Genomic DNA, 25,529 nt, shown 5'->3' on the forward strand with positions numbered 1-25,529 from the left:
TGCTAATTACATAATAAAATCCTTCAATGACAACACTTACAGAATCTGCATAGAGTACATTTATTTTTGAGTATTTTTTCATCGAGAACTTTTACTTGTCATTTCAAATTTTTCCAACTTCATATTTCTGCAGATACTGAGGAGTATTGATGAAATAAATATTTCTTCCATCGCAGGGTTCTGTGTCCTAAAATTCCTAAATTGGTCAGTTTTTTTTTAAGGCTAGTAGGTTGTCTAAGATTACACTGCATTGTGTTAGGAGGGGTCTCACCAATGACCCAAAATGTTCTCATGTAAATCCTTTAAATCAAAGTCTCTTTTTCAAGTCTGTGCTGCACTTCTCAGATGTCTCTGGTTGATTTTTCAGCTGGTTCCCAGTGGTTTTGTAGTTGCTGCAATATCACAGAATGTATAAAAACTGTATTCCAGATGAGGGAAGTCAAGGAATTTTTACAAATGGATCTCTTTCCAGGAATGCAGCAGTGTGGTTTCAAGCTTGTTTTACAGATTTATTACATTAAAGACGTTTGTTTTGCCAAACTGTAGTGCAAAGCAGACTTGAACAGACCAGAAGGCAATAAAGTGCTGAGGTCATGGCAGGCCTAATTCAGCACTTTGCAATCTTTTGTGTCCTGCGAGATCTAGACCAACAGCCACAGAGACAGATGGAACTCATAGTTTGCTGTTAAATATTATTTATTGCAGATGAAACACAGATCCACACTTGTCACTCACACCGTCAACTCCAGCAGGTTCAGAGCTGAAGGTGTTTACAGCTTCGTGTCAGGACGCGTCTGTCCTGTCAGACTTAATTTCTCTCACTCGCTTGCTTTTACACAAACACACCCAAACATGAGTTCATTCATTTAATAAACCACTCATACAGTCAGTCAACTATTCAGCAGGCTGAGAATGTGATAATCCCGTGGCAAGCAGTCAGTCAAACAATACAGAGGGCGGGTGAAAACTGAACCAAACCGATCCAGAAATGTAAAAAAACAGTAAAGAAAAAAACAAAACCTGAAATGCTACAATGTGTTGAAAACAAACGTATCTCACAGCTGGTAAATTAAACCAAAAAAAAGTAGCTTTGGGTCGTATTGGATTTGCAAACAGACATCAGTCTCACTTTTGGGTTGCTGGGTAACATTCAACATCCTCAGAACTTCAATTCCCACACTGCCCTGCATTATAGAGGAAGCTTGAAAGGCAGAGAGGAAGTATTTTTGGGCAGTCAGTGTTCATTGTTTATTGAAGTAATGGTAGGTTTGGATGAACATCAGACTACTAGTGAATCATACTGTAATCCTTTAAAAGTTTAAATGTAAAATAAACTCAGAGAGACATCAGCTACAACTCCCATGCAGCACTGCCTTAAGAAACAGCCAGCGGGTTCAATTCTAGGTCAGCTTTGGATAAATTCTGCAACAGCAGCTCCGTGTTTGGCTCCAGATTGCAACAATAAAGCGTTTTAAGTTTGCTATAGCTCTGCTTGAAGCATCTAGGTGTCTTTTTCACCACAGCAGTGATCGCTGAAGCTCATGGGTATCCTCATCTTTGGACTTTGGTAGAAATGGCAAAAAAGCATTTAAACAGCTGCAACAAATTAAAATAACACCATAACATCCTTTTGTGACGTTAACCAAGAGTTATCAAAGTTTTTCCTAAAGGACCACTTCACCCAAACCATTAACAAATTTCTTACACAATTAAAACCCTTACAGTAAAACTGATCACTGTGTGCTTCGTGGATGATATAGAATAACATTGTTTTTGTTCCTTCATACGTCAGAGCACGACAAAGCAGATCCTTTTCCCCTCCAGCTTATCCACACGGATGTAAAATTCTGAGGAGGAAGATTCAGTATCTCAAAACCTGGACAAAATAAACCAAACAGTGGTGGTTCCTACACTTTCTGACTTTTAGATAAAGCATTTTAAAACCGTTACACTGATCCTGTCCTAAAAATTTTTCACGAGGTCAGGTAAAAATTGTCATTCTTCGTGGTGTCTAACATTAATGATGGCAACTGCTGAGGCTCCCTGATCAAATCTCCTGCACCAAATGTCAGCAAAAAAAAAAAAAAAAAAAAAGTGGTAGAGGTAAATTTTTCCAACTTTACTACACTTTTGCTAAACTGACCCTGCTGAAGCCACACACACACACACACATGCAGACACAAACACACACACACACATGCAGACACAAACACACACACACACACACACACAGTTAACACCACAGATATCAGATATCTCCTCTTTGACTCTAGACCCACTGCAGTACCGGAACACACAGAGAAGCCTGGATAACCTGAGCTGCTATCATACCAGCACCGACGACACTAATCTCATCCAGGTTTCAGACATGACAATTCCCTAGAAGTGAAGCCAAAATTTCTTTGAAATGGGTGCTGCCATCTTGCACCGGTCACGTTATATGCAATCAGAGTCGGAACAACAGGGTGGAAGATACAGAGCTAAGAGCACAGCCAATCGAAGTGGGGGAGTAGCTGATATGTAGATAGCTAGACAGCACCTATCTCCACAACATTTTGGCTTCAGTTTAGTACGGAGTGTTGAGATGTCATCTATCTTTATGTACAGTCTGTGGTTTCAGACACCAGGACTGGGACCTCCACTCTCCACCCTGTTACCTCAGCCCAGGAGGGCAGCTTGGCTTGATGCAGCAGGAAACGTCCCATTAAAGCTTATTGTCTCAGCAGGGCCTGACGACACTCATATACACAAAAACACTCAAACCGAATGAATAAATGGCGAAAAATCAAATCAAAGCAATAAATACTAAGCACACAGTGCCGAAACTTAAAACTTTACAGCTCGCTTCTCGTCTTCCTGACTTTCTTTTGTTTTATCCTACGCTTTTTTCCCCCTCTCAAATGCGGTTACATACAGTTTCTCCATCCTGATCCTGAAACTTTCTTGCACGTTTATCTTTCACAAAACACATCTTTCCTTCCCTTCGCGGCGTCCCCCCTCACTTACTCGACCCTCTTGCACCTCAAAAACGCAGAGCACACACACATGCTACAGTACAAATCAGTAGGTTTCAGATTCCTCATTTAGCTATGCATGATCAAATCAAAACAAAAGGAAAACCACAGTGACAAGACACACACAGAATCACAGCTATACATCAGTAGGGACCCGGCGGTCATTTGGTGTCCAGCATCGTGATTGGTTGATTGGAGTTCTAATTCCCCATTAGCTAACGATGAATACTAGAAGATATATTCAGTCAGTCTTCTTTGGCCGTGATGAAACACCACTCTGTCTGAGGAGAGAGGAACAGAGCAGTCAGACACCTAATCCAACCAAACACAAACTAATATGGCACAGTGGAGCTAAAATGTTCACTGTTAAGTGGTTTTCAGGTGATTCAACTGTGACTCATTTGACATTGAAGCAATATTGTAAATGTGTATACTGATAAAAACTCACATCAAACTATCAACAACCTTCTCATCTGACTCTAAATATGTTTTAAGTCATCTTTCTTTTTTGTTTTATTGCTTCTCTTTTGCCTTTTTTTAGTATCCTAACTACCCAGCTCTTATGTTATCTGATTAAAGGTAGTTGTTTTGATGTGTATTAGTCTCTAAATATATTTTAACATCCCATATTTTGTCAATTACTTGTAATGTGACTGACTGATTAATAAAAATTGAAAGGTAAGAAGAATATCAGACTATTTTTTTTTTAAATCACGAGTTTTCATTTGTTAAACGCTACGTTGAAATTACGTTTAAAATGACAGATTATGAGAGAATTTATAATTTCAACCAATATGGCAAAACAAAATCTAATCTAATAAAGACAATGATGCTTTCATTTAAAAAAGAAAACAACACAAATGTTTGTGATCCTAATTCAAAAATTATTATTTTAGAAAAACAACTGCAATATATGGGTTTGATTTGCTTTCCTTGATTTATGCTGAAACGTTTAGTTTGCTGCTGAATGTGAACTAAAAATAAAGCACAAGAAGACTGATGGAGAGGAACAAAAAAACAGACCATTTGGATGCCTGCGCAAACAAGTTCAAACACATAAACAAGTTCTTTGAGTCATCAAATCATTCACATTTTTTCCCATAAAACATGAGTGGAGCCTTTTTGTTCTAAAGCTCAGGGTCTGCCTTCGTACAAAGGACATCTGTGATCAGATCAGCTGTGTTTTGTCTTGTAATTGTACAGAGTACTAAAAAAATGTTAAACTAACCAAATAGTCATTTTTTCATGGTATACAAGAGTTTTTATTATTTTCATCACATAATTTTAAAAAAAGAAAAAAAAAGCGGCTCATGTGAGAATACTTACTCTTTTTGTTTGTACTGCCAGCATTTAACCTGCTAAACAGAGACAGAAAGTTTCATGAGCAGTTTGCACAGAACAGTGCAGTGTGAAGCTAAAACAAGTGCTACTGGTTTCTGCCAGAAACTATAATAAGAAGCAGAGCAGTTCTTAGAATAGAAACATAAAACAAGACTGTACTTGGCAGGTGCCACACAAATTGACTAACTCCAGAGAAAAAAAAAAAAAAACTCCAGTGTGGACAATCTAGCACAGTATTGTTGTTCAAACTTTCAGACCTAAGTGTGTTGAATGTGAGGCTGAACCCTGGCCTCCTGTCTGTCTGTCTGTCTGTCTGTTCAGGGGTCGCTGAATTAGTACCGCAGGTGAGTACTGTAATGAGGCCGAGCCCAGACAGCAGACCAGGAAGCAGTTTCACCAGCTCTCCTCTGCAGGCGGTCCTCTCATAAAGAGGAGGGGCTCCATAAAGCACAGCTAATGAGATGGCATGTTAATGAAGCTTACTACAGCGCAGACAAGAGCACCTGTAGAATAAGTGAAGCCTTAAGAGACTACGTATGAGTTTGCACAGACCCAGAAATGCAGGGAAAGCCACTAGTTTGAGCGTATTTAAAATAATGAAAAACAAAAAAACATTTAGCTCCATCCATCCACTATATATACACCCCTTAATCCTCACTAGGGTCAAGGGGGGGCTGGAGTCTATCCCACCCTGGACAGGTCGCCAGTCTATCACAGGGCCACACTTAGAGACAGACAGCCAAGCACACTCACATTCACACCTATGGACAATTTAGAATCACCAATTAACCTCAATATGTTTTTGGACTTGTGGGAGGAAGCTGGAGAACCCAGAGAGAACCCACGCAACCTTCTTGCTGCGAGGCAACGGTGCTAACCACCAACCACATGCAGCCCACATTTAGCTCCATTATTTCCAAATAAAGTTAAGAAACAAAATACTCGGCGCCACACAGAAAAGCAAAGCTTTATCTTTTCTTAAGAATTACTAATAACAGATGCATTCCACCTATCAAAAAAAAAAAAGTATCTGCCATCAGTGCTGTATTGCCGGTGTTTACTCATGAGAAATTCCTCCTAATATTTTCTTTCAGACGTCCACAATCTCCATGGAAACCTGTTTTACTTTGCATTAAACATAGGTTTGCCCACACATAAGAATTTTAAATCTTTGAATAATAATGAAAAGTAAATAAAACGTCAGTAAAAAGTATTCACCCACCTTGGAAATTGTACCATTCTATTACTTGCAACATGGACTCATCGGTCAAAATATTTAAGGTTTTTTTTGTTTTGTTTTTTTAAAACAAGAATTTACAATAAATAATGAAATATTTAAAAAACAGAAAACAGGAGAGATACTGAGCACTTTGAAAACTTTTGCTAAAGTATTTTTTAAAGTCAATAAATAGTGCACACAAACTATTATCAGAATATGATCTAACAGGATGCCAGAACATTTTATAAAAGTGGTTTGTCTGCATGATGAACACTGTTACTTTGGACACTTAAAGTACATTTTCCCTTTACTCAAGTAGAATCTAAGATGTAGGAATTTTACTTATACAGAGCTTTTTTATTCTGTGGTGCAGTGGCTTTTGCTTGAATGAGGGAATGAGTACTTCACACTGTCTTTTTAATAACTTAGTTATAAGACTCCTGTTCCGTTCTATAATCAAAGAAAAAATTTCTCATCAGAGTCAGAAGTTCATACATGTCCTAAAGAGCACAGTAACATAAATTGGTCCAACTTTAACTGTCATCAGATCAAATGTCTGTGTTTCAATTCAGACATGATATCTGATGATTCATGGTTACTAGTATGACACCTAAAATATGATCAGTTTCAGAAAAAGGCTTTTCAAGGAAGCGTTGAATCAACAGTAAGGTTTCAAGATTTTAATAACTGGAGATTTTTCTTTTTCTGTAGATTTTTTAGTGTTGTGTGATAAAAGTTTTAGACACATACTTGCATCTGGCTATGTTAATTCAACAAAGCTAAAAATCTATGTCAAGCAATCCATGTAACATTTAAGCTTTATAACAATCCGGTTAAAGTGAAGTTTTGTTTGTGGAGTGGGAGTGGACTGAGTAAGCTAACGGGATACTTAGGAGATTAATTTACCTCTGTCCTTCCCATTCAGCAATCTCTCCTCCTCCTCCCGACCGTCATCTAGTCAGAAAGAAGTGTCATGTGTCACCTTATGAATGTAGTCGAACAAAATCCTCACTAAACTTTTCTAAAAATGTATGATTAGGTGTTGAAACTATTCAAAACTACATTTCTTATATTTCTTTCAATTGTACATCAAAAACTAAAATACAGCATTTTGTTCCTGTCAATATGTAAAAAGATAGCTGTTTTGAAGCTACTAAGGAGCTCAAAAAACACCCAAGTGTGTGTGAGTGTGTGTTTGTATGCACCAGAGTGGAGCTCTTTGACCAGCGAGGACACAGTGTTGGTGATGGAGTCAGCTGCCACCAGAAGGTCATTCCTCAGGTTTCTTCTTGGGCCTGGAGTGGAGAAGACAAGTATATATTATTCAACATTTCAAATCACAGTATGAAGTTCATTTTTAAACTCATGACAACAGTTTTGTGGTAATTAACAATATACAATTTTACACTCACTGTCTCACTGTGACACCAGCTACAACAAAATCACAAAATAACTGAACAACCAAGTGTGCATGTGACAGATGTGAATTAAAAAAAAAAAAAAAAAGTTACATAAATGAAGAATCAAGAACTCGCCTGCCATCCTTTTGTAAAACAGTTTTTCTCCAGAGCAGAGCAGAATTCATTAAAAACTATAAAGCTTAAAAGCTGAACAGCTGTTGTGAAACTTGTTTTTGATCATCTTTGAAGCACTTTAAAGCCAAATTGTGACTTGTGATTTTGATTTGAATCAATAAAACCTATTTAACCTTATATTTCCCACCATTGTTCTGCTCATGTGGTGAATCTGAGTTTTTTTTTTTAAACATCACCGCTGACAAACTGTTTCTTGAGCTATTGGTTCTTGTAAAGCGGTTTATATTAGAATATGAAGGTTTTCCAGTGTGCTGTTAACTCTTCATAAAGTGAAATTAATCTGAAACACTGACTGGAAACTACTGTATGTTTGTGTGTGTGTAGTTGAGCAGAAATTCAACAAATACATGTGGAGAACACAGCTGGAACTACGGCACAACAGCTGTTCTACATATGAGCATTAAAACGGGCAAGATCTCTGTCTGAAAACATTTACATGTGAGAGAAACAAAGTTATGTGAACTCCCGATGTCACACACATTTTCATATGAATGAAAGTTGAATGAAAGTGTTAACAGTGAAATTGTTGAGCGGATCATAAATGCAGTGGAACCACATGCAAAGCTTTTAAGACCAGGACCAAATCCAACAATAAGGATCTTTTTAAATTGTCTTAAACAGATGAAAAGGCTGTTTTTGGTTGATGGGACCTGGAAATCCATCAGCATAACTATTTACTCTCTACTTTGACACAGATGTCTAACTACAGACAAGGAAACAGAAATGTATTCATAAATGATGTACTTTTATCCTGCTACTGCACATACCTTGAGCAAAAGCCTCTTGTACATCACCACCGACCCCGGCGAGGGAGTCTTGAGGAGGATACATGTGAGCCTGAGGAGATACAGCACCTACAGAGCGGACGGTTGAAGGGCTCGGCCGAGAGGGAGAGGCATGAGAAGAGCCAGCCGCCTGCGCCTAAGAGATGAATATTTCAGAGTTGTTAGAAACTGCTGCCAACACTTTTATTACCTACAAACTCTTGTTATATTTCTATTTGTATTAGAACTGACAGCTGACATTCTGCTGAAAACCCATTATTACTCCAAGTATACAGGTTGCAATTAGAGAAGCAAAGCACTCCTCCTCAGTGCTTTGAGCAATTACGGATTAATCCCACATTTACGCCACTGTGTGTCCATCAAAAGGGGCATAAACTTACTGCCTGTCGCTGCTCCTCATCCTACAGGGCCACAACATGGGCAGCAGGAAACAAACAGGGAGGAAAAGGACGGAAAAGAGAAGGTCAGATACAGTCAGAGCTGGAAAAGGTGGAATTATAAAGGAGGAAACAGCCGAGAGGAAAGCAAGGCTTGTTATTGTAAGGACAGAAACAGGGAGATGTGAGGAAAAAGGGAAACTTTGCCCTCTAGTGTGTGACAGTACAGCATGCTGAAGACTTTATTCAGAGTGTGTGTGTGTGTGTGTGTCACCTTGAGCAGCTTCATCAGTCCTTCGAGCTGCACCATCAGCTCCCTCCTGCTCTCTTGCAGAGACGACATCCTCTGCTCCAGTTCATCTTTCCTCTGCCTGCCAACACACACCAAGCAGGACTCCATTACTGTCACATTACAGAGTGTCAGGAGGCAGGGGTAAAATAACCCCAGCACAAAGGCTGCCTGCTGCAATACAACCACCAGAAATGCAACTGGGCAACAAGGAAAACACAAGAGCTCGGAAATCGGATTTCCACTCATCGCATCATCAATCTTCAGAGTCAGTTTAATACACAATAAGTCACACTTAACCACATCTGTATGACAAGTTTTGTTCCATCTACTTCAGTTGATAACATGTGTGATGAGGTTAATGACTGGATGTTACACTTGCACAGGATCAACCCTGAAAGACACTAAGGAGAACCCCAGGTGAGTGCCTTGCCAGAAGAAAATTAAACCGTTAGGTGAAGACATGGATTACTGGAGAACATCCGTCAGAAATCTAAGGCGTTTTCTTGAGAGCGTTTTTTTTCCTGTGCTGGGTGGTTAGAGAAAAGAGTCAGAGAGAGCACCAGTCTGGGGAAGCCACTAGAGCACTGAAACCCATTAAGACTGATGTACACAGAACGGTAGACGTCTTGTGTTTCCACTCAATACTGATAAAATGCACTGTCCCAGCAAGCCTATTTCAAGGAAACAATGACAATTTAACAGTCAGCCTTTTTAAATAGATAAACATACAGAGGTGTTTACAATTTTTTTTCCCAAACAGCATGTGGTCTGGATGGGACATTAAAGCAGGAGCACAACTCTTCTCTTTCTTTCCTGGCTGCTCTTCACACGGTACAATAAATGAGTAAATAAACAACTAAAACAAGACGCTGACTCATACAGTAAATAGACTTTTGTGTTATTATAATCCTTGAGCAAAGCTTCAACAGCAGGATTTCCGTAAAGTTCCAAATAACCACTTTATCTGTATTATTTAAGACATATTATGAAAGGGTTTTCTTCGTAACAGTATCTGGGTCTGAATCTGTACTAGGAAAAAAAACTCTCATGACTTGAAAGAGGTCATGCCAGGGAGAAATTTCTCTGGTAATGACTGTAACTCACACACTGGGTGAACTGAGGAATTACTGTATTTGCTGTTGAGACATGAAAAAGGAGGGGAGAGTTGGTGGTTTCACAGCAAAGGCTGTCAACACCAAGAACGAACAACTATAATAATATAGATGCCAAGCACACGCTGTGGACTCCAGTTGTGGAGGAGCCCCAAAACAAATGAGTCTTGTCTTGCCCAAGGACACTTTGGCAAGTTGAGGGGCTGGGGATTGAACCTCCGCTCTGTCACCTGAGCCACAGCCGCCCAGCAAAGATATTCATCCACCCAGCCATCCATTATCTATACACTGCTTAATCCTCACTGGGGTTGTGGGGGGGCTGGAGCCTATCCCAGCTGAATTAGGGTGAAGACAGGGGACACCCTGGACAGGTCACCAGTCTATCACAGGGCTACACTTCGAGACGGACAACCAAGCACACTCACATTCACACCTACAGACAATTTAGAATCGCTGATTAACCTCAGTATGTCCTTGAACTGTGGGAGGAAGCCGGAGAAACCAGAGAGAACTCACGCTGCACGGGGAGAACATGCAAACTCCACATAGAAAGATCCCAGGCCAGGATTCAAACCCAGGATTTTTGGCGACAGTGCTAACCACTGCATCAAGTCACAAATATAATCTGGCTAAATATACATTTCTCTTTAAAATGTAACTTAAAATACAACTTAGCTGTACAGTGTTTTTAAACAGGAAAAACAAAAAGGTAACGTAGTAGGGTGTGGGTTCACATAATCCACGCCAAGAGGAGTTTGGATAATCTAACGCAATGATGCTGTAAAACTGAGACTTGGCATCTTTTGGAGACTATTTTGATTTCTATTTTTGTATGACTTAACTTCAGTTTGACAGTATCCGGTCGACTGTCACAGAGGATATCAGTGTGGACCAAATAAACTTCTGAGACCCTGTCTAAAGACCATTTGTGTATGTCTCAGGTAAAATGACATTATCATATATGTAAACTTCACCCTAGTATTATTTTTATATCGTCATTTACTAAATTGCTGACCACAATGGCAAGTGATTACATGAGACCACCTATTCTATGCAAACAATTATCTTTTATAAAAGAGGTAGTGAGAATGACAAGGAGAGAGATGATGAGATAACTAAGTAGATCTACACTTTAAAGCTGGTGGAAAATATGTTGAGAAACCATTGAACTAATCTGCCCTCCACTGTGGAACTAATGCTTCATATTCCTGAGAGCTGTGGTTCATACATTAGTTAGAAATTCTGTTTTCTTTTTAAAAGAGAAGGAGGTAAATCAAGTCTTTTATAAATGATGTATCTACTATTTCTGACCAGGATATATTTTGATTGGCTGTAAGCATTTTCCGCAATTCATCAAATCTCTCCAAAAGGTAGTCCTAATAATATCACACTGTCAGTGTTGTTACAGTTGTGGTGACAACAACTAAAGTTTTTTTTTTTTTAACGATTTTATAGTTGTTGTGCTTGGTGTGGACAACCCTTTAATCTAAATGAGCATTTGCCTAATTAACTCCAAAGTGCAGTTACCTTGAATCTGGCATCTTAGCTAATTAGCTCATTAAAAATAGACCCTGTGTCACAGAATGCCAGTGACAAAGTGCCTAAGTCTATGGATGAGCAGTATGATAAACTATTGATATTTATCATTCACAAAAACTAAAACGTATACTACAGCTGAATGTGAAAATGTTTGACTTAGTGCCCCCAAGTGGTTGTATCGCAGCAGACAGCCACAGCCATGAGTACCGCTGCAGTTTTCAGCAGGATTTTTAATCAAAAACATAAACAATCTTGTCACACTAAAAATAACTAACATAATAATTTAACATGCGCTCTGTTTAACACATCCATATCCCCAGATCTTGAAAATTAGAACTGTTAAAGCCTTTTGGTACGACAGTGCACACAGTGGATAAACTGGTGGCCACCATCTCACAAGCAGAATTGCTATTGCTTTATATCGATACCACACCAATGCCATCACTTTCAAGTCTGCCTCCTTTTCTTTGGAGTTTTGTTTTTACTGAAAAGCATAAACATGTTGGAAGTGATTTCTACATTGGCTTTTTAACAAAATCCACCATCTGTCAATACCATCTGCCATAAAGAACTCTCCCTCTGTGCTGCAAACCAACACAGCAAATTTCTCGCCAATTCAGACCAACGCTGTGGCGCAAAATGCAGAAATCACAGCGCAGGGACTAAGAAAACTAAGGCTGTTGTTGAAACATCTTTTTTGGGCAAAACTCACAAAGTTCAAGATTAAACAAAAAAACTAATTATAGTTAGAGTTCATGTACGAACAGCAGGTTTCAGGGGAACTCCTGGGCAGCCCGGCCTCTGGTGGAGTCTGTTTACCTGAGCAGGCGAAGCTCGGCCAGCAGAGTTGGGTTGGTGGTGCCTTTCTCTGGGCTCGGCTGGCACGCTGCGTCATGCTCCGCACGGAGACGCTTGATCTCTGCCAAGATCTCTCTGGGAAATGAAAAACATTCTGGTCAGATAAGGCTGGAGCAGCGTTATGTTAAGAGTGAACAGACTGTAAAAAGACAAGACAAGGCAAGAACGCACACTCCTGTAGACTTTTGTAAAATGTTTAGATGTATATACAGGTTTGAATTGGGTAAATATAAAGACTATGACTGACTCGAGCATTCAAACGTGTCTGTTTGAAGGTAGTGCGTATCACTACCTTCACACCCTTCACAAAGGCAAGTAGCACTATCAACAGTACATTTTTGAATGTTTAAGTCGGTTTTCTTCTTTCCTTTCAGCGAAAAGAAAGAAAACATGGCAACTGTGCTAAACCAGGCAGCAGCTGACACTTGAGGAAATCAAATTTAATGCTTTATTAGACCGCTTTAAGGAAAAGTTAGAACAATTTCCTGAGCAAAAACAAAAATGAACACTAGGGCTTGGGAACACATTTTCTATCAATAATGATATGAATAAGATTATTTTTTCCAAATACTGATTTGTAATCATATATAATAAGTAAATGCGGGTTTATTTTAAGTACAGTGTGCTTAAAATCCTTAATTAGGCCAACATAAATGTGCAAAACTGTAAAGCAACAGCGTTACATCCACACAGCTGGGTGTAATTTCTCAAAGGCGTATTATTTACCTTGAAATTTAAGACCATCCATCATTATAAATATGAGTTTATAAGGACTTAAATATATTTCTTAAGGGAGCTGCAAAATTGGTGACATGTTGAGCCTCAAAAATAAGACATTCATTATTTAGGCTCAATTTAAAACTGTGTAGTTCACTGCTAGTCAACAAACCATGATTTATAATTGTCTGAGAGAACATTCCCAGAAACCAAGGTTAACGTTCCAACAGTCTTCGAACTAATAATGTGGAACTTTGTTTCATTAAAAAAAGCTAAAAAAGCTAAAAGAAGGTAGGATATTTCAGAAAATTTATGTTTTTTCTCATTTTAAAAAACTAGCTGAAAGTAAAGTCTTTCCTTTAACCAGTTGTGTCAAAACAAAAATTGCCACTGAGCAGTCATAACAGCTATGACTCAGCTACTGCAAGATGATCAAACAATCAACTTTTACTTTCTCCTCTATGATTTATGGCATTACAACTGGGTTACACTGCACAGAGGGCAGTTCTCTCTACTTCCAGTCTGCTGCCTCCATAGAGGTGCAGGACTTTATACTCTTTATACTACGCAGTGAAAGAAAAGGGACCACAGTGAGTACAAATGTGACATGAGCAAAAAATGCCCAGAACAAGCTTGTGGTTTAGAGAGTTTAATGTTGTGCAGCGAAGTGAAATTTGGCAAAGTTTGAGCAGTGTTTCCGAGATAAACCTGGATGGGGAGACCGCAGTAGTGCCTCTGTCTGCACATCTATATACACCAATATCGTTAATTAAGATGAAAACTCCTCCACTGTTTACACATTTCTACCTGTTTTTACACTCCAGCTGAGCAATGAGCTCCCTCTTCTGTTTGTTCACGTCGAAGTTGATGCTTCTGTTTGGTATCACCTGAAACAAACACAGGTTACGAGTGACTGTTGGTTCTTCATTTAACAACCAAAAGTAGATCTTAGTTTAGAACAGCTGCCAATACAAGTGTCATATCTTAGTGCAGATAACTGCTTATTGTGCATTTCATATATTAGCAGTAAACAGCATTGAAGAGATGTTTGTACTTACTCCTGAGCCGTCAGTCTCTGCCAGTCGGGACGTGTAGCGAGCGATGAGTTTGTGCTCTTCATCTTGCCTGCTGGGACTGTCCATACCACTGAAACACAGAAAATCACCAACTTACTCACTGCAGCCTAATAGACTCAAGATCATTCACACCACAAAAAATACCAGTGAAGGTAAGAAAGAAGACCCTAAAAGGGCATGGTGGCAGATTAACAATGAATAGTGCAAATAAACTCTATCCATTATGATGAAGTCGTAATGGTACTGTCTGTGCTGACAAATGTTCTCTGTGAGTCAATGTAGGAGACTGGAAATACTGTCGGCCCAAAATGTTACCTGCACCTCTTGGATTCTGATTAAAAATTAAACAGCCATGTACACAGCGTGCAGCAGTACACAATGCTAGTATTATGAAAAGACCAGCCTCACAGAAACCACTGCAATGATACAGTGCAAAGCAACAAATATGAGAATAACAGCATAACAGGAATGAAATGTGGATTTGAATCTGACTTTGAAATGACTGTAAAACCAAGTAAGGGGACACATTCCTTCTAGCAGTAGTGAATTTAATTTATTACCCTACATAAGTACACCTGACCTTAAAAATGCAGCCAGGTGGCATGGACAAGTTATCCATGAATAATATTAAAAATAGGGAACAGCCCTTTTTCATTCCTAAGCAGATTAAGATAAGCAGAAGATGGACAACAATGCACTGACGAGTGAGTGTGAATGTTCTCGTTGCATTTTTTCTAGCTCTCTTAATTAGGATTATAATAAAAATACAAGACTGAATTGGGCCTCAGTTAAGTATCTCACTCTGCTGCACCTGACGCTCCTCCTTGCCCCCTCCCTGATTCCTTTATGTAACTACCCCCCTGCTGTGTCCCTGCTCCTCGCTCACCGTGGGCTGCTCTGGAGGCGATTCACATACGCAGCAATCAGAGCGTGCTCCTCGTTCATACGCTGAGCTGCTGACAAACTGGACGGACACAAACACAGACAGTCAGCGTCACACACATTGATAATGATGCTACAAGTAGCTTGAGGATCTTTCTTTTGCAGGAATCAAATCAGTGTTACTTTTCTGATACTGTTTGGCTGTTTAATAGATTCTTTTCACTGCCTGTCACTGACAACATATTATCAATTGTTATATTAATGCCAAATTTTAAGTTCCATGTTCTATTATTAAATCACTTTTCTTCCACTTTTTTCATGTTTTGTGGGGGTATTGTTCCAGTACTGGTATGGATATATTTAGGCAGGCATCATATCAAAGTCATAATTACATACCATGATATCATTTTTAATATTTTTTCAGTTTCTCAAGAAGGGGGGAGGCATTTAGTGTTATGCTCACAAAAGAAACTATTACATAAAAGACCTAAAACCTAAAAACTAAATATCCGATTATGCAAATCAGTTTTTTTCCCAAAACACAAACAACATGTAAAGTACAGATCTTTAATGCAATACAATATATCCGTTTTGTGCAATAACTTACAATAATTTTCTTTATGTAATAATTTAGTTTTTCAGTTAATCAATGAATAGTTTGGTTCATACAAATGGAAGAGAAAAGCAGCAGAGAACCAAGATGACACAAAAAAACAGGTGCATAAAGATTTCCGTTAGGCTGATGGATGTTGAGTTCTCCTGGTAACCATAGAAAAACTGTCTTCATAATTTCCTCCCAAAAAAATGTCAAAGATAAATCTTAAATATTAATATTTAATCAACTCCTGCACAAAACCAAGAGAAACAGCAATTTTCAAGCTGGAGGAAGGATTTAATGAACAGCAGTTAAAATATTTCCGATTTTATTTTATATATTTTTTGACGAATAGAGATTCACTGGTTGTTTCAGCTGTAGTTCACTAAAATACCTTCTCATTTTGTTGTTACTTGACATCCTAACATTGTCAAATCCAGTCAGAGAAACTAAACTGGCAGTTTCTGGATAGTTTCTGTGTAGGAGATGGTCATTTACAGAGGACAAAGAAATTAATTAAAAACCCCATTTATGTTGACTCAAGCAAATCGCTACAATCCACAAAATCGTAAACTTCTAGTCAGATGATAAAATGCAGCAAACAGACAGTCTTTACCTCTTGGAGGACTCAGGCGGTGGTGGGGACAGCAACATGGCCTCGCTGGGGTTCCCAATAGGTCTAGAAGGGCTGAACACACACACACAGCTTATTGATTTGACCTGTATTATCAACAAGGTAAACACATGGATAACAGGAAAACAACATTAAATCATAAACCACAGAGGCCTGCCTATCACAAAACTCACATTCTTACATTCACGTTCACATACTCACACACTCTCACGTGCTTTTGAGTGCAATCATGCAATAGTGAATTGAAATGGTCTGAGCAAACACAGACAGGCCAAAGATCGCCAGAGGGAGAGAAAAAAACGAAAGCGAGAGAAGAGAGAGAGCGAACGCAGGTTCAGAGGGAAATGAAAACCAAGCGGAAATTCATAAAAATTTTAGTTTGAAAGAGAAATAAATATGGTAAAGCATCGTTGTAAGCGTACTCACATCTGTGCTAAGTTCAGCCTCTCTGTGCTGGCCTGAATAAAAGGCTAACGCCTGCAGGTCTGTAATGACCCTGTCTGCTGCAGTTTGGAAAATCAAACAGTGTGGATCCGCCACAAGGGGCGGAGCAAGCCAAGCGTTTGGCTACAGAGGTGGGGCTTTGTTTTATTCATGTTAACTGAGCTTTTTATGAACATGTAGCTGCATGGGTGATAACAGACCAAACATGTAGCTAGTACTTGTTAGCAGATGTTTTACTTTCTGCGATGAACATTGACACGTTTCACTGGCAAACGTTAACATTACAACGACAACAAAGCCTTTCAACTTTCCTTATGCTATGTCATGTGTTATGCACAGTCATCCTCAAATGTATTCATACGCTTCCATTATAGAAAAGGCGAAACTCACAATAGTCACTCAAATAACTAGAAACTGAAAAAAGCAATAATAAATAAAAAAAATGGCTAAATTATAATTTAGTGAAATGAGACATTGCTTTTGAATTGTGGTTAAAAAGAATAATTAAAAAAAAATAAAAAATGTCCTGGACAAATTAGAGCACTTTGCTGATGAGCAGTGGGCCAAAATCTAAATACCTGTCAACAGGTGCAGAAGTCTGATGGAGACTAAACAGCAAAATATTAGTTTATGGGTCCCATCATGCTTGTATTTTTTTTAGTTGCTTTTTTAAAAATATATTTCTGTTGAACCACAATTCAAAAGCAATGTCATGATTTTCATTCAATTTTTGTTTTTTATTACTTTTGTCAATTTCAACTTATTTCAGTGACAGCTGTTTATTCCCTTCTTTAATGGGAGGGTATGAATACATTTGAGGACGACTGTATGTGCTGCCCTACTTTTAGAAATACAGTGTGACCCTGATCCCTGCAGAGCCCAGAAAACACTGATGTGTTTGTAAAATCTTGCTCCTACATGAATTCATTCTGCACAAAAACACACAAAACGTAGAATTAAATAGAACTACTGTTTTATTAACTTAATGGTTGTGAACAATTAGATAACTTTAGGTAATAGGCAGCGAAACTGTAGTCAGTCCAAGCATGTCAAATAGATGGATTATTAATTAAAGCATGTCTTCCTCATTTTATTACCATCATCAATCACTGGCTGACTAATGTGTTGTTTTATGTTTGCCATGAACATTTTTTGAAATACTTTGTGTAACTTCTTTAAGTTCATGAAAGTTAAATGTGCTAATTAAAAAGTTACATAGGCTCGTGTCAATAACTTGATACGTATTATAAAGTATGACTGCAGCAAGGTCACGTACACTATGTTGGAGAGGTTAAGGGTCCGCTCAGGTTCCTCTGGGTATATTGGGTGGGGGGCCTCCCTGGATGATACACAGCCCAGAGTCCTGCTCAGGGCCCGGCCAAGCTTTGTCGCCGGTGACTTCTACACACATAAAACACATAAAGAACACACAAACACAAATGTCAGGTCAAATGTCATAAACCACACTTTACAGTAGATTCGTGTAAGACATTACTTTACTGTATAAATGTCACCAACAGCAACACAGAAACTCAATTTTTTTTGTAGATCTTGGAGTTGTTAAGTAATCTTGGTAAGATTTTCGAGGGCCACGTACTTGTTTTGTCTCTCCAACATGTCCTGCCTGATACAGATTTTTGAGTCGCTGTTAATTATTGATGGTTTATCTAGGTGCAGTGCATTTTCAGTGTTTCTCTACAGTAAACTATTGAAGACATGCAATATGAAAATATATATTCATACACTGTGGAATACGCCGGGGTTAGCTCAAATACGAATTTGCAGCTATAGTCCTAAGACAACTAAAAATGACAATGAAAGGAATTTTCACATGATAAAGTAAGAAAGAAAAAGGACAGACAAGAAACTACAGGGAATTTCTAATTAAATATTATTTAAACTTGAAACACAACTAACAGTTGAATGGTTAACTCTCTCGAGCCTAACCACATTCAGCTTTGTTTCACTGAATGTCCCACTAAATTATTACAGCCAGCCAGTACCCACAATACCAGGACCTGGAACCAGCTCCCATAAATGAAAGGCAGCTGTTATTAACGTTGTCAGTTACACCAGTGCTTTTTTCTGCTATTACAAACCAAAATATCTGCTGTGAAAAAAACCTACTGATAGTTGTGTTTATTTTCTGTAGAATTCGACAACATGTCTGAAGAAATACACCTACTTGTTGTTTAATTGCACTGAAAACTATGTGGAATGTTTTGTGGCCATTACAGGGATAGGCTCCAAGCGGTGTATAGATAAGTGATGGATGGATGTGGCCATTACGGCAGCATATTCAAATAGCTCCAGTCATGTTGAAAAAAATGTCATCGCTTACTGTGATTGTACTAAATTCTTTTTTTTCTTTTTTTTTTTTAGAAAAGCATACTTTAAAAGATCTGAGGGGACAGTAAAATAAAACCAGAGGCCAAGACCAAAGAGGGTTGAAGTAAATGATAACAGAGATGAAAAAATACCCATATGTGACTAACAACGAAATTCCACATGTCGCACTTCATTAAAAAAAAGCAGATAGTTAGTCAAGTTCAGGCTTTAGGTTCTGATGTTCCAACACAGATGTGTGCAGCACACTTAATCAAATCAGGCAGCAGAAGTGGATGTAACTCTATTTCCTTTATCTTACTTTCCATAAGCATGGAATAAAATTAACCCAAAAACGCAATGCTGCTAGAAATCATATGTAAAGTCTGCAGAGGATTACTGGCGTAAGTGTCTTGGGGTGAGAGGATTTCGTTGGATAGGCAGAAACTGCACTAGTGAGGAGATTTATCCCTGAAACTGAAACATTAATAAGACAAATTATGCCAAGACGTAGTGATGAATAATTCAGCAACTATGTCTTCATCTTCTAACATATCGTTTCTTCATTGAAAACATTTTCCTCTTGTGGATAGTGAAAGTTTTTTTGAAATATTATGGCAATTTTGTTGGATTGTATTATTATCATTATATGAATATGTCCGTATTTTGCTACTGGTTCCCTGCCTGAATTTATCAATAGATATTTTAAAGTTACGTAAAATCTGATTGAAATCAGTTTAAACGAATGATTCAACCATTAACCCTGAAACTAAGTCCTGATCCTCAAACTGGCCACTGAGAAGGTCAAGACCAGACAAGATGTCATGTCATGTTAGTTGCCAAGTGCCCAACCATCAAGGTCTAAACTTCATAATGTCTAAATGATGGACACACACACACACACAAACCTGCTGTGATGAATGACTAACCACACAGTGACTCACCCAGGATGAGTGCTCCTTCATCTGATGCTGGTTGCTATGAGAGCCGCTGGCGTTGCCGCGCCAGAAGCAGTTCTGGCAAAGCTGGTAACCACGACAACGGAGGCAGCGATAGCGGAAGCCTGTCATGCCATTGCCACGACAGTAGGAGCATGACACGGGATGATAGACTGAAAGAAAGACACAATCTGTCAAACGATCAGCCAATACAAGACAGACGAGCATGACAGGCTGATAAAGAGATGACACATCAGGCCGGCTTCTCCTCCGTCCTGCTGTTGTGTATTTGACAGCTGTTTCAGAAACTAGTTACAGAAAAAAAATCACGTACCCTGATTGGCTAAAAATGTAGCCCCAAGTTAACCTCTAGCCAATAAGAATACTACCGTATAAATGAACACATTTCTTGCCTAACAAAGTGAAAGTATGTTTACTGCAACATAGCTAGAGGGTGCTAGCTCAGCTTAAGTAATATTTGGGGATGACAAGGGAGGATTTTCTTAAAAAATGTATTGCAGCCATTCCTGATGTAGCAACAGCGCACTCCCAATGTTCTGATTAACTGCAATGCAGATTCCAACACAAGTTACTCATCCATATCCAGTGTCGCGATGGGCAGTGGTAAGTTGATGCTAAAGCTCCCCATCATATTTTATGTGAATTTCTGTTGTGGACACCACCTTAACTGTGCTTAGTCTTGAAGCAGGAGTTTCAAAATTTAAACTTAAACTAAACAACAGAGGAGATGGAATGTGGTAATATTACAACACAAGAGGGACCGCACCATCAGTCCATTTGGGCTGGATTTGGGTGATTCTGCACTTTAAGCTGTTTGTTTGGTAAGTCCTCCAACTTGGCTACTTGGTGAACAGTCAGATAACAAGAGTAAAAATGATAATACACTTTCAGTAATAAAATTAACTGCAAAATAAAAAGACCTTATAAAGAAAAAAAAAATTAAAATTATGAACTAAAAAAATAGTTTGAACAGAAACCAAAAATACGCAAACATGCAACCCATAAACCATTTACCGCAAGTAAATTTCAGCTGACGAACTTGGCCAGCTGATAATGGTTTGCCTTGTATCTGCAGCGTGTGTGTGTGTGTGTGTGTGTGTGTGTGTGTGTGTGTATGTACCATGCTCCACATTGGCCAGGCGGTGCATCAGAGGCAGCCAGACGAGACACTGAGGAGGGTCAGCTACAACGTCCAGGAACATGTTGAGCATCACTCTCTTCTACACAACAAGAGCATTTACAACAGAGGAAACCCCTTTAGAAACACAGACCCAACACAGTGTGGTACATTCAACCTGAGGTAAGCTCTTGTGATCCTCTCTGCTTTTTAAAAAATCTTTTCTCTACTGCACTGTTGACGAAAGAGAAACAGCAGGAAAATGGAGAATATCAGGTTTACTATAGGCTGTGGCATAAGTCTAATCAAGGTCAGATGAATAAGTTGTGAGCACGTACATGTTGTGGGAAGCAGGAGCGTGCTAAGGTGTGTGTGTAGCCAAAGGACGGTCCTTCATGTACAGCAGTGGGCAGCTTGAGAGCCTCCCTCAAAAAACCATCAAACTTGGATTGTACCAACACACCACTGCTGTCAGATACCTGAGAAAACACATCTACACACACACACACACACACAAAGGAAAAACAATTATTAACTGCTGGTTAACCTTGTGGGAGGCTGATTTTTTATACGCAGATCAGAGGTGAGTCTCCACAATGTGAAAGATTTTTGTGCACACAACAAACATAATTGATACATGTGCAAGTGATAAAGTCAGTGTAAACAGCAGTATTGACATGTGTTTTCCACAAGGTGGCACATATGCAACATGTCTACACTTCCATCAATGCCAAAAGTAAAACCAAAAGATTTAGAGAGCCTTGCAAAAAGCTATTTCAAAATAACACAAGTGAAATCTACCTAAGCCCAAATTGTTTTGCTGGAATTTTACTTCTAATTTTTGTCTTTACCATGATACTGCACAGCTCAAAGGAAGTCTGGCTGAAACACATCATTTCATACAACAATCAGGTTGGCCTCTCACCGTGAGAAGATGATTATTGCATTAATAGTCTGTATATTTTGTGTAGCTATGAGAGCACCATTGAAAAGTATCAGAGCTGTAATTTGTACAAGGTTTCAAAATCATTCACAAAGAAAATGTGAAGAGAGGTTAGAAAGAAACCACAGATGAGTTGTTATGGTTATGATGCTACTTTATAGTCCACTTGCAGGACTCTGTTGCATACATGGCAGTCGATCTGTGTCTATATATTTCAGGAGTCGATGCGTAGACAGCTTTAGGTGGTGAGTGTCCATGCGGACCGCTCTGTATAGCACTGGCCAAAGCAGCACAATCCAGTCGTCATTCAGATGCAAGTTTTCTAGCTTTGCATAAGCTGTTGTCTTCCACTTTTATTTGTGTCTTATTTTATTTAGTTTTTAAACAAATGACACTGTGTTTAATGCATGAATATTTTTATCTTTATGGTTGAATTCAGTTCTATTTACATTCTAGTTAATATGGATAAAAATCCATTGATATTGACATCTAACTGAACCAAAGATAATATAAAAAATAATACTCTTACTCCTTTTACACTATTAACATCACCATTTACATCTCTGTGTTCACATGCAAAGCCTACATATGTTTGAGAAATGTTCTGGGAAATATTTAAAATATTCTGGGGAAATGTGACATAAATTATGGATTTCACATGGATGGTGTCAGTTGGTACTCACAGCGAAGTTTATCCACCAGCTTCCCTCCACACAGTGTAGCCAGCATCGCCTTCACAGAGAGAACCGTCAGGCGGCTTTCTGGCTCACTACAGCACACATAAAAACACATTCAACACTACAGCCCAGTGTATGTCACAGTAAACCAAGTATGAAACAGGCACGTGCATACACCCACATCACCACAGTGACCCCTCTGGAGTTACCTGTCTACGGCAGCCAGTATGAATTCGACCAACAGGACGGTGCTCTCTTGCGGGTTGATGGTGTGTGTGGTGGGCAGGCGTTTGCTGAGCTGGTTGAACAGGGAGGACACCAGGTTCTCCAGTCTGATCACAGAGATGCCAGCGTTCAGCTCTACTGCATTTAGACCAGCGTCCCGCACCGCCTCGATCACATTGTATATGTCAATCAGATGCACTGGAAGGAGGGGAATGAAATCAACAACATTTTAAGATATACTGGTTTGAAAAGTTGGTTTAACCTTAAAAATCTCTCCCTCTTTACTTATACTGTAGGAACAGTTTTGAAAGTATTTTTGAAAAATTTACAGTCATCCTCAAATGTATTCATACCCTTCCACTAAAGACACATGACCACATTACCGTCAAGAGCAAGGAAGCTAATGAGTAACCAAAGAATTACATTTTACTCGTATTTTTCTCCACTTCTTCTAAAGCACATTTCTTACAATGTTAGTTGAAAAAGAGAAAGTCTGAAGAGTTGTCAAGTGAGCACAACTGAGAATTTTATTCAAACTTTTTAGGCAAACTTACACCATCATGTCATTATTTTATTAACTCCAGTGCTGACTTACGGTTGCATCTCTTCTGTATAAATCTGAGCTTGCAGGCTGTTCGATACGTAGAGAGACAAATGGCATCAAAGTTCTGCTCCGCTGTACAAGAAGAAGAAGATATTCAGAAAGTCTGCTGGGTCATTTTGCAGCATCACTAGCATCACTGTCACACTCTCACCCCTCTGAATAAACGCATGTCCTCAGCACTGGCTATGGTGTGATATGTTTGAGAACATGTTCCGCTACAGACAATGACGTTCATTTTTGAATGTGGAGGACAGGGCTGTTGCACTTTAAAGCTCAGAGCAGAGCAGCAAGATTAGCTACAGGGATGAAAGGAAAACTAATTCCTGGGTTCTATGCAGGGGCTATGTAAGGCTTATATTCACGGTCGAAGGTCACTCACCAAGCTCCGTAAAGATCTGCCTCCCCTCTGCTGCTGCCATGGTTGGGATCCCCCTCCCTCTGTCTCTCTGACCCCCCTCCTCCATCACCATCCTGCATGAAACACAGAAGAGCAGGAAAACTCAGTATCACAGTTTTTATATAAGCACTGAAAAACTAATTATCTGAAGCATCTAAAACTAACATCAACGCCCACTATATGTCAAGATCAGCCAGCAACATGGAGGCAAGCAAGGAGTTGGGCATTGTTCTTCTCTCTGTCTTTTTTCATTTATTATTCTATTATTTGTGGCAACTTCAATGTGTACAACTCACTACAGCACTATCGGTGAGATACTCTGCCTTAAAATGTGCGCCGTTATCACCGTTTTAACACTACTACACCCATACTCCCATGCCTGTGTGGATTCTCGCACAGAGTACTGATTCCAATTTCTGACAAATGTACAAACAGCATATCTGAAACACCGGTTCTAAATGACTACAAGCCAAACTTTATACCTCTATGTACCCATGTGCTGTAAGACCATCAGCTGATTTATTCTCATAGTTGTCATTCTTCATAATATATTGGGTAAAACACCAGACTTGGTGTAAGACTGTTGTTTCTGAGGCTGGCAAGGTGCCTTCATGTTTAACTGTTTAACTTAAGACGTGACAGCTGTTCACTTTTTACTGGGGTGCATCACAACGGTTACTTATGCTGCACACCTAGCCTTCACTTGAGCAGCAACACTGCTGTCAATTCTCTTGGAAAATGGCATTGGCCTTCCTGAATGATCATGTGGAGCTCAGTGTGCAGGTAGTAAGAGAGTCTCCTAGGAAAGAAAGAGCTTTTAGAGTCCATTTACGCTCTTTTCTTTACCCGATGAGCACAGATATGAGAGATATAGATTTTGAAAGGTGAGAACTCCAGTCTTCCTTGTTTTATTTATTTATTTTCTGCGTTGACAACAATAACTTGCAAAACAATGTCACTATTCTATAAGCCTTTGTAGAGTGATATAATCCTGAAACAGAGATTTATTAAGCACTAAAACCTTGCACTTGTTTACCTTATCAGATTTACAGCAAACCTACTTACTGGTCTAGATTATGTTTTTTACTTTGAGACCATTTAACACCGACGGGGTTCAAGCTGAAGGAATGAGGCTGTATTACATGCCACAAGAAGACATTTAAGTGACACATTAATTTAATGGAACACACAGTTGCACACAGTCAGATCTACTCCTGGGGCGGTGAAATTAATAAGCCTACTTAACTAACACAGTCACATAGTCTGCAGTTTTTTTGACAGGTTTTCTTCCAGCAGCTCTGATGTTATTACCTTGTGTTATATTTATAAATTCTAATAATCATTAAGGATTATAGTCGGTTCTTCTTGTGAGAATTATGCAGCTCCAGTGTACCAGCAGTGTCATGGGTATCTGGTGCCAACATCCTCCCTTTTATGTAAATGTGCTCAGAGGTAGGTTTAGAATACCAGGGTTACTTAACAAGCTGATAACCAGTTTCATGTGACCTCCTAACCTGCCTGCGGTTGTTAGTCTTGGTGAACCCAGATAAGGAAAAGATATTCTGGGTACGTTGAGCTCCGTAGTACAAGCACAAGGAAATATGGTCAACAAAGACCATCACTGATCGGTTTTTGAACTCTACATGCAGAGAGGATGTGGAGTCTCACAAGTGACTAAATCTTACAAAAATACAACTAATTACAGACGACAAATAGACAAACTTAATTTTTACACCTACGCTGACACACCCACTAACACAAACTAACTGGAGGCACACAGAGAGTCTAATTCAGGGCCACCA

At 39.0% G+C, this 25,529-nt stretch overlaps 1 protein-coding gene across 6 annotated transcripts in view; it reads right to left on the reverse strand.

Moving 5' to 3' along the window:
• Nucleotides 1-678: 678 nt before the first annotated feature.
• dtnba (dystrobrevin, beta a) overlaps nt 679-25,529 on the reverse strand; it is a 40,030-nt gene continuing 15,179 nt past the window's right edge. For 2 of the 6 annotated variants that reach the window (XM_008279018.1, XM_008279019.1), the window contains exons 3-22: nt 23,710-23,801; nt 23,322-23,402; nt 22,711-22,924; nt 22,508-22,593; nt 21,220-21,374; nt 20,885-20,984; nt 19,750-19,916; nt 17,757-17,881; nt 16,019-16,090; nt 14,812-14,889; nt 13,908-13,995; nt 13,657-13,736; nt 12,094-12,207; nt 8,606-8,702; nt 8,335-8,355; nt 7,937-8,090; nt 6,780-6,869; nt 6,481-6,528; nt 4,341-4,372; nt 679-3,295 (exon numbers count right to left, since the gene is read on the reverse strand). In XM_008279018.1, coding sequence (XP_008277240.1) covers nt 4,365-4,372; nt 6,481-6,528; nt 6,780-6,869; nt 7,937-8,090; nt 8,335-8,355; nt 8,606-8,702; nt 12,094-12,207; nt 13,657-13,736; nt 13,908-13,995; nt 14,812-14,889; nt 16,019-16,090; nt 17,757-17,881; nt 19,750-19,916; nt 20,885-20,984; nt 21,220-21,374; nt 22,508-22,593; nt 22,711-22,924; nt 23,322-23,402; nt 23,710-23,800 — 1,869 coding nt within the window. In that variant the 5' untranslated portion in view covers nt 23,801 and the 3' untranslated portion in view covers nt 679-3,295; nt 4,341-4,364. Of the gene's footprint in view, nt 3,296-4,340; nt 4,373-6,480; nt 6,529-6,779; nt 6,870-7,936; nt 8,091-8,262; nt 8,356-8,605; nt 8,703-12,093; nt 12,208-13,656; nt 13,737-13,907; nt 13,996-14,811; nt 14,890-16,018; nt 16,091-17,756; nt 17,882-19,749; nt 19,917-20,884; nt 20,985-21,219; nt 21,375-22,507; nt 22,594-22,710; nt 22,925-23,321; nt 23,403-23,709; nt 23,802-25,529 lie in introns of those variants that run through there. The other 4 variants (XR_520080.1, XM_008279021.1, XM_008279022.1 and 1 more) reach the window with 4 other exon arrangements.

Source organism: Stegastes partitus, unplaced genomic scaffold (assembly GCF_000690725.1).
Source record: "Stegastes partitus isolate 25-593 unplaced genomic scaffold, Stegastes_partitus-1.0.2 Scaffold142, whole genome shotgun sequence".
Lineage (NCBI taxonomy): Eukaryota > Metazoa > Chordata > Actinopteri > Pomacentridae > Stegastes > Stegastes partitus.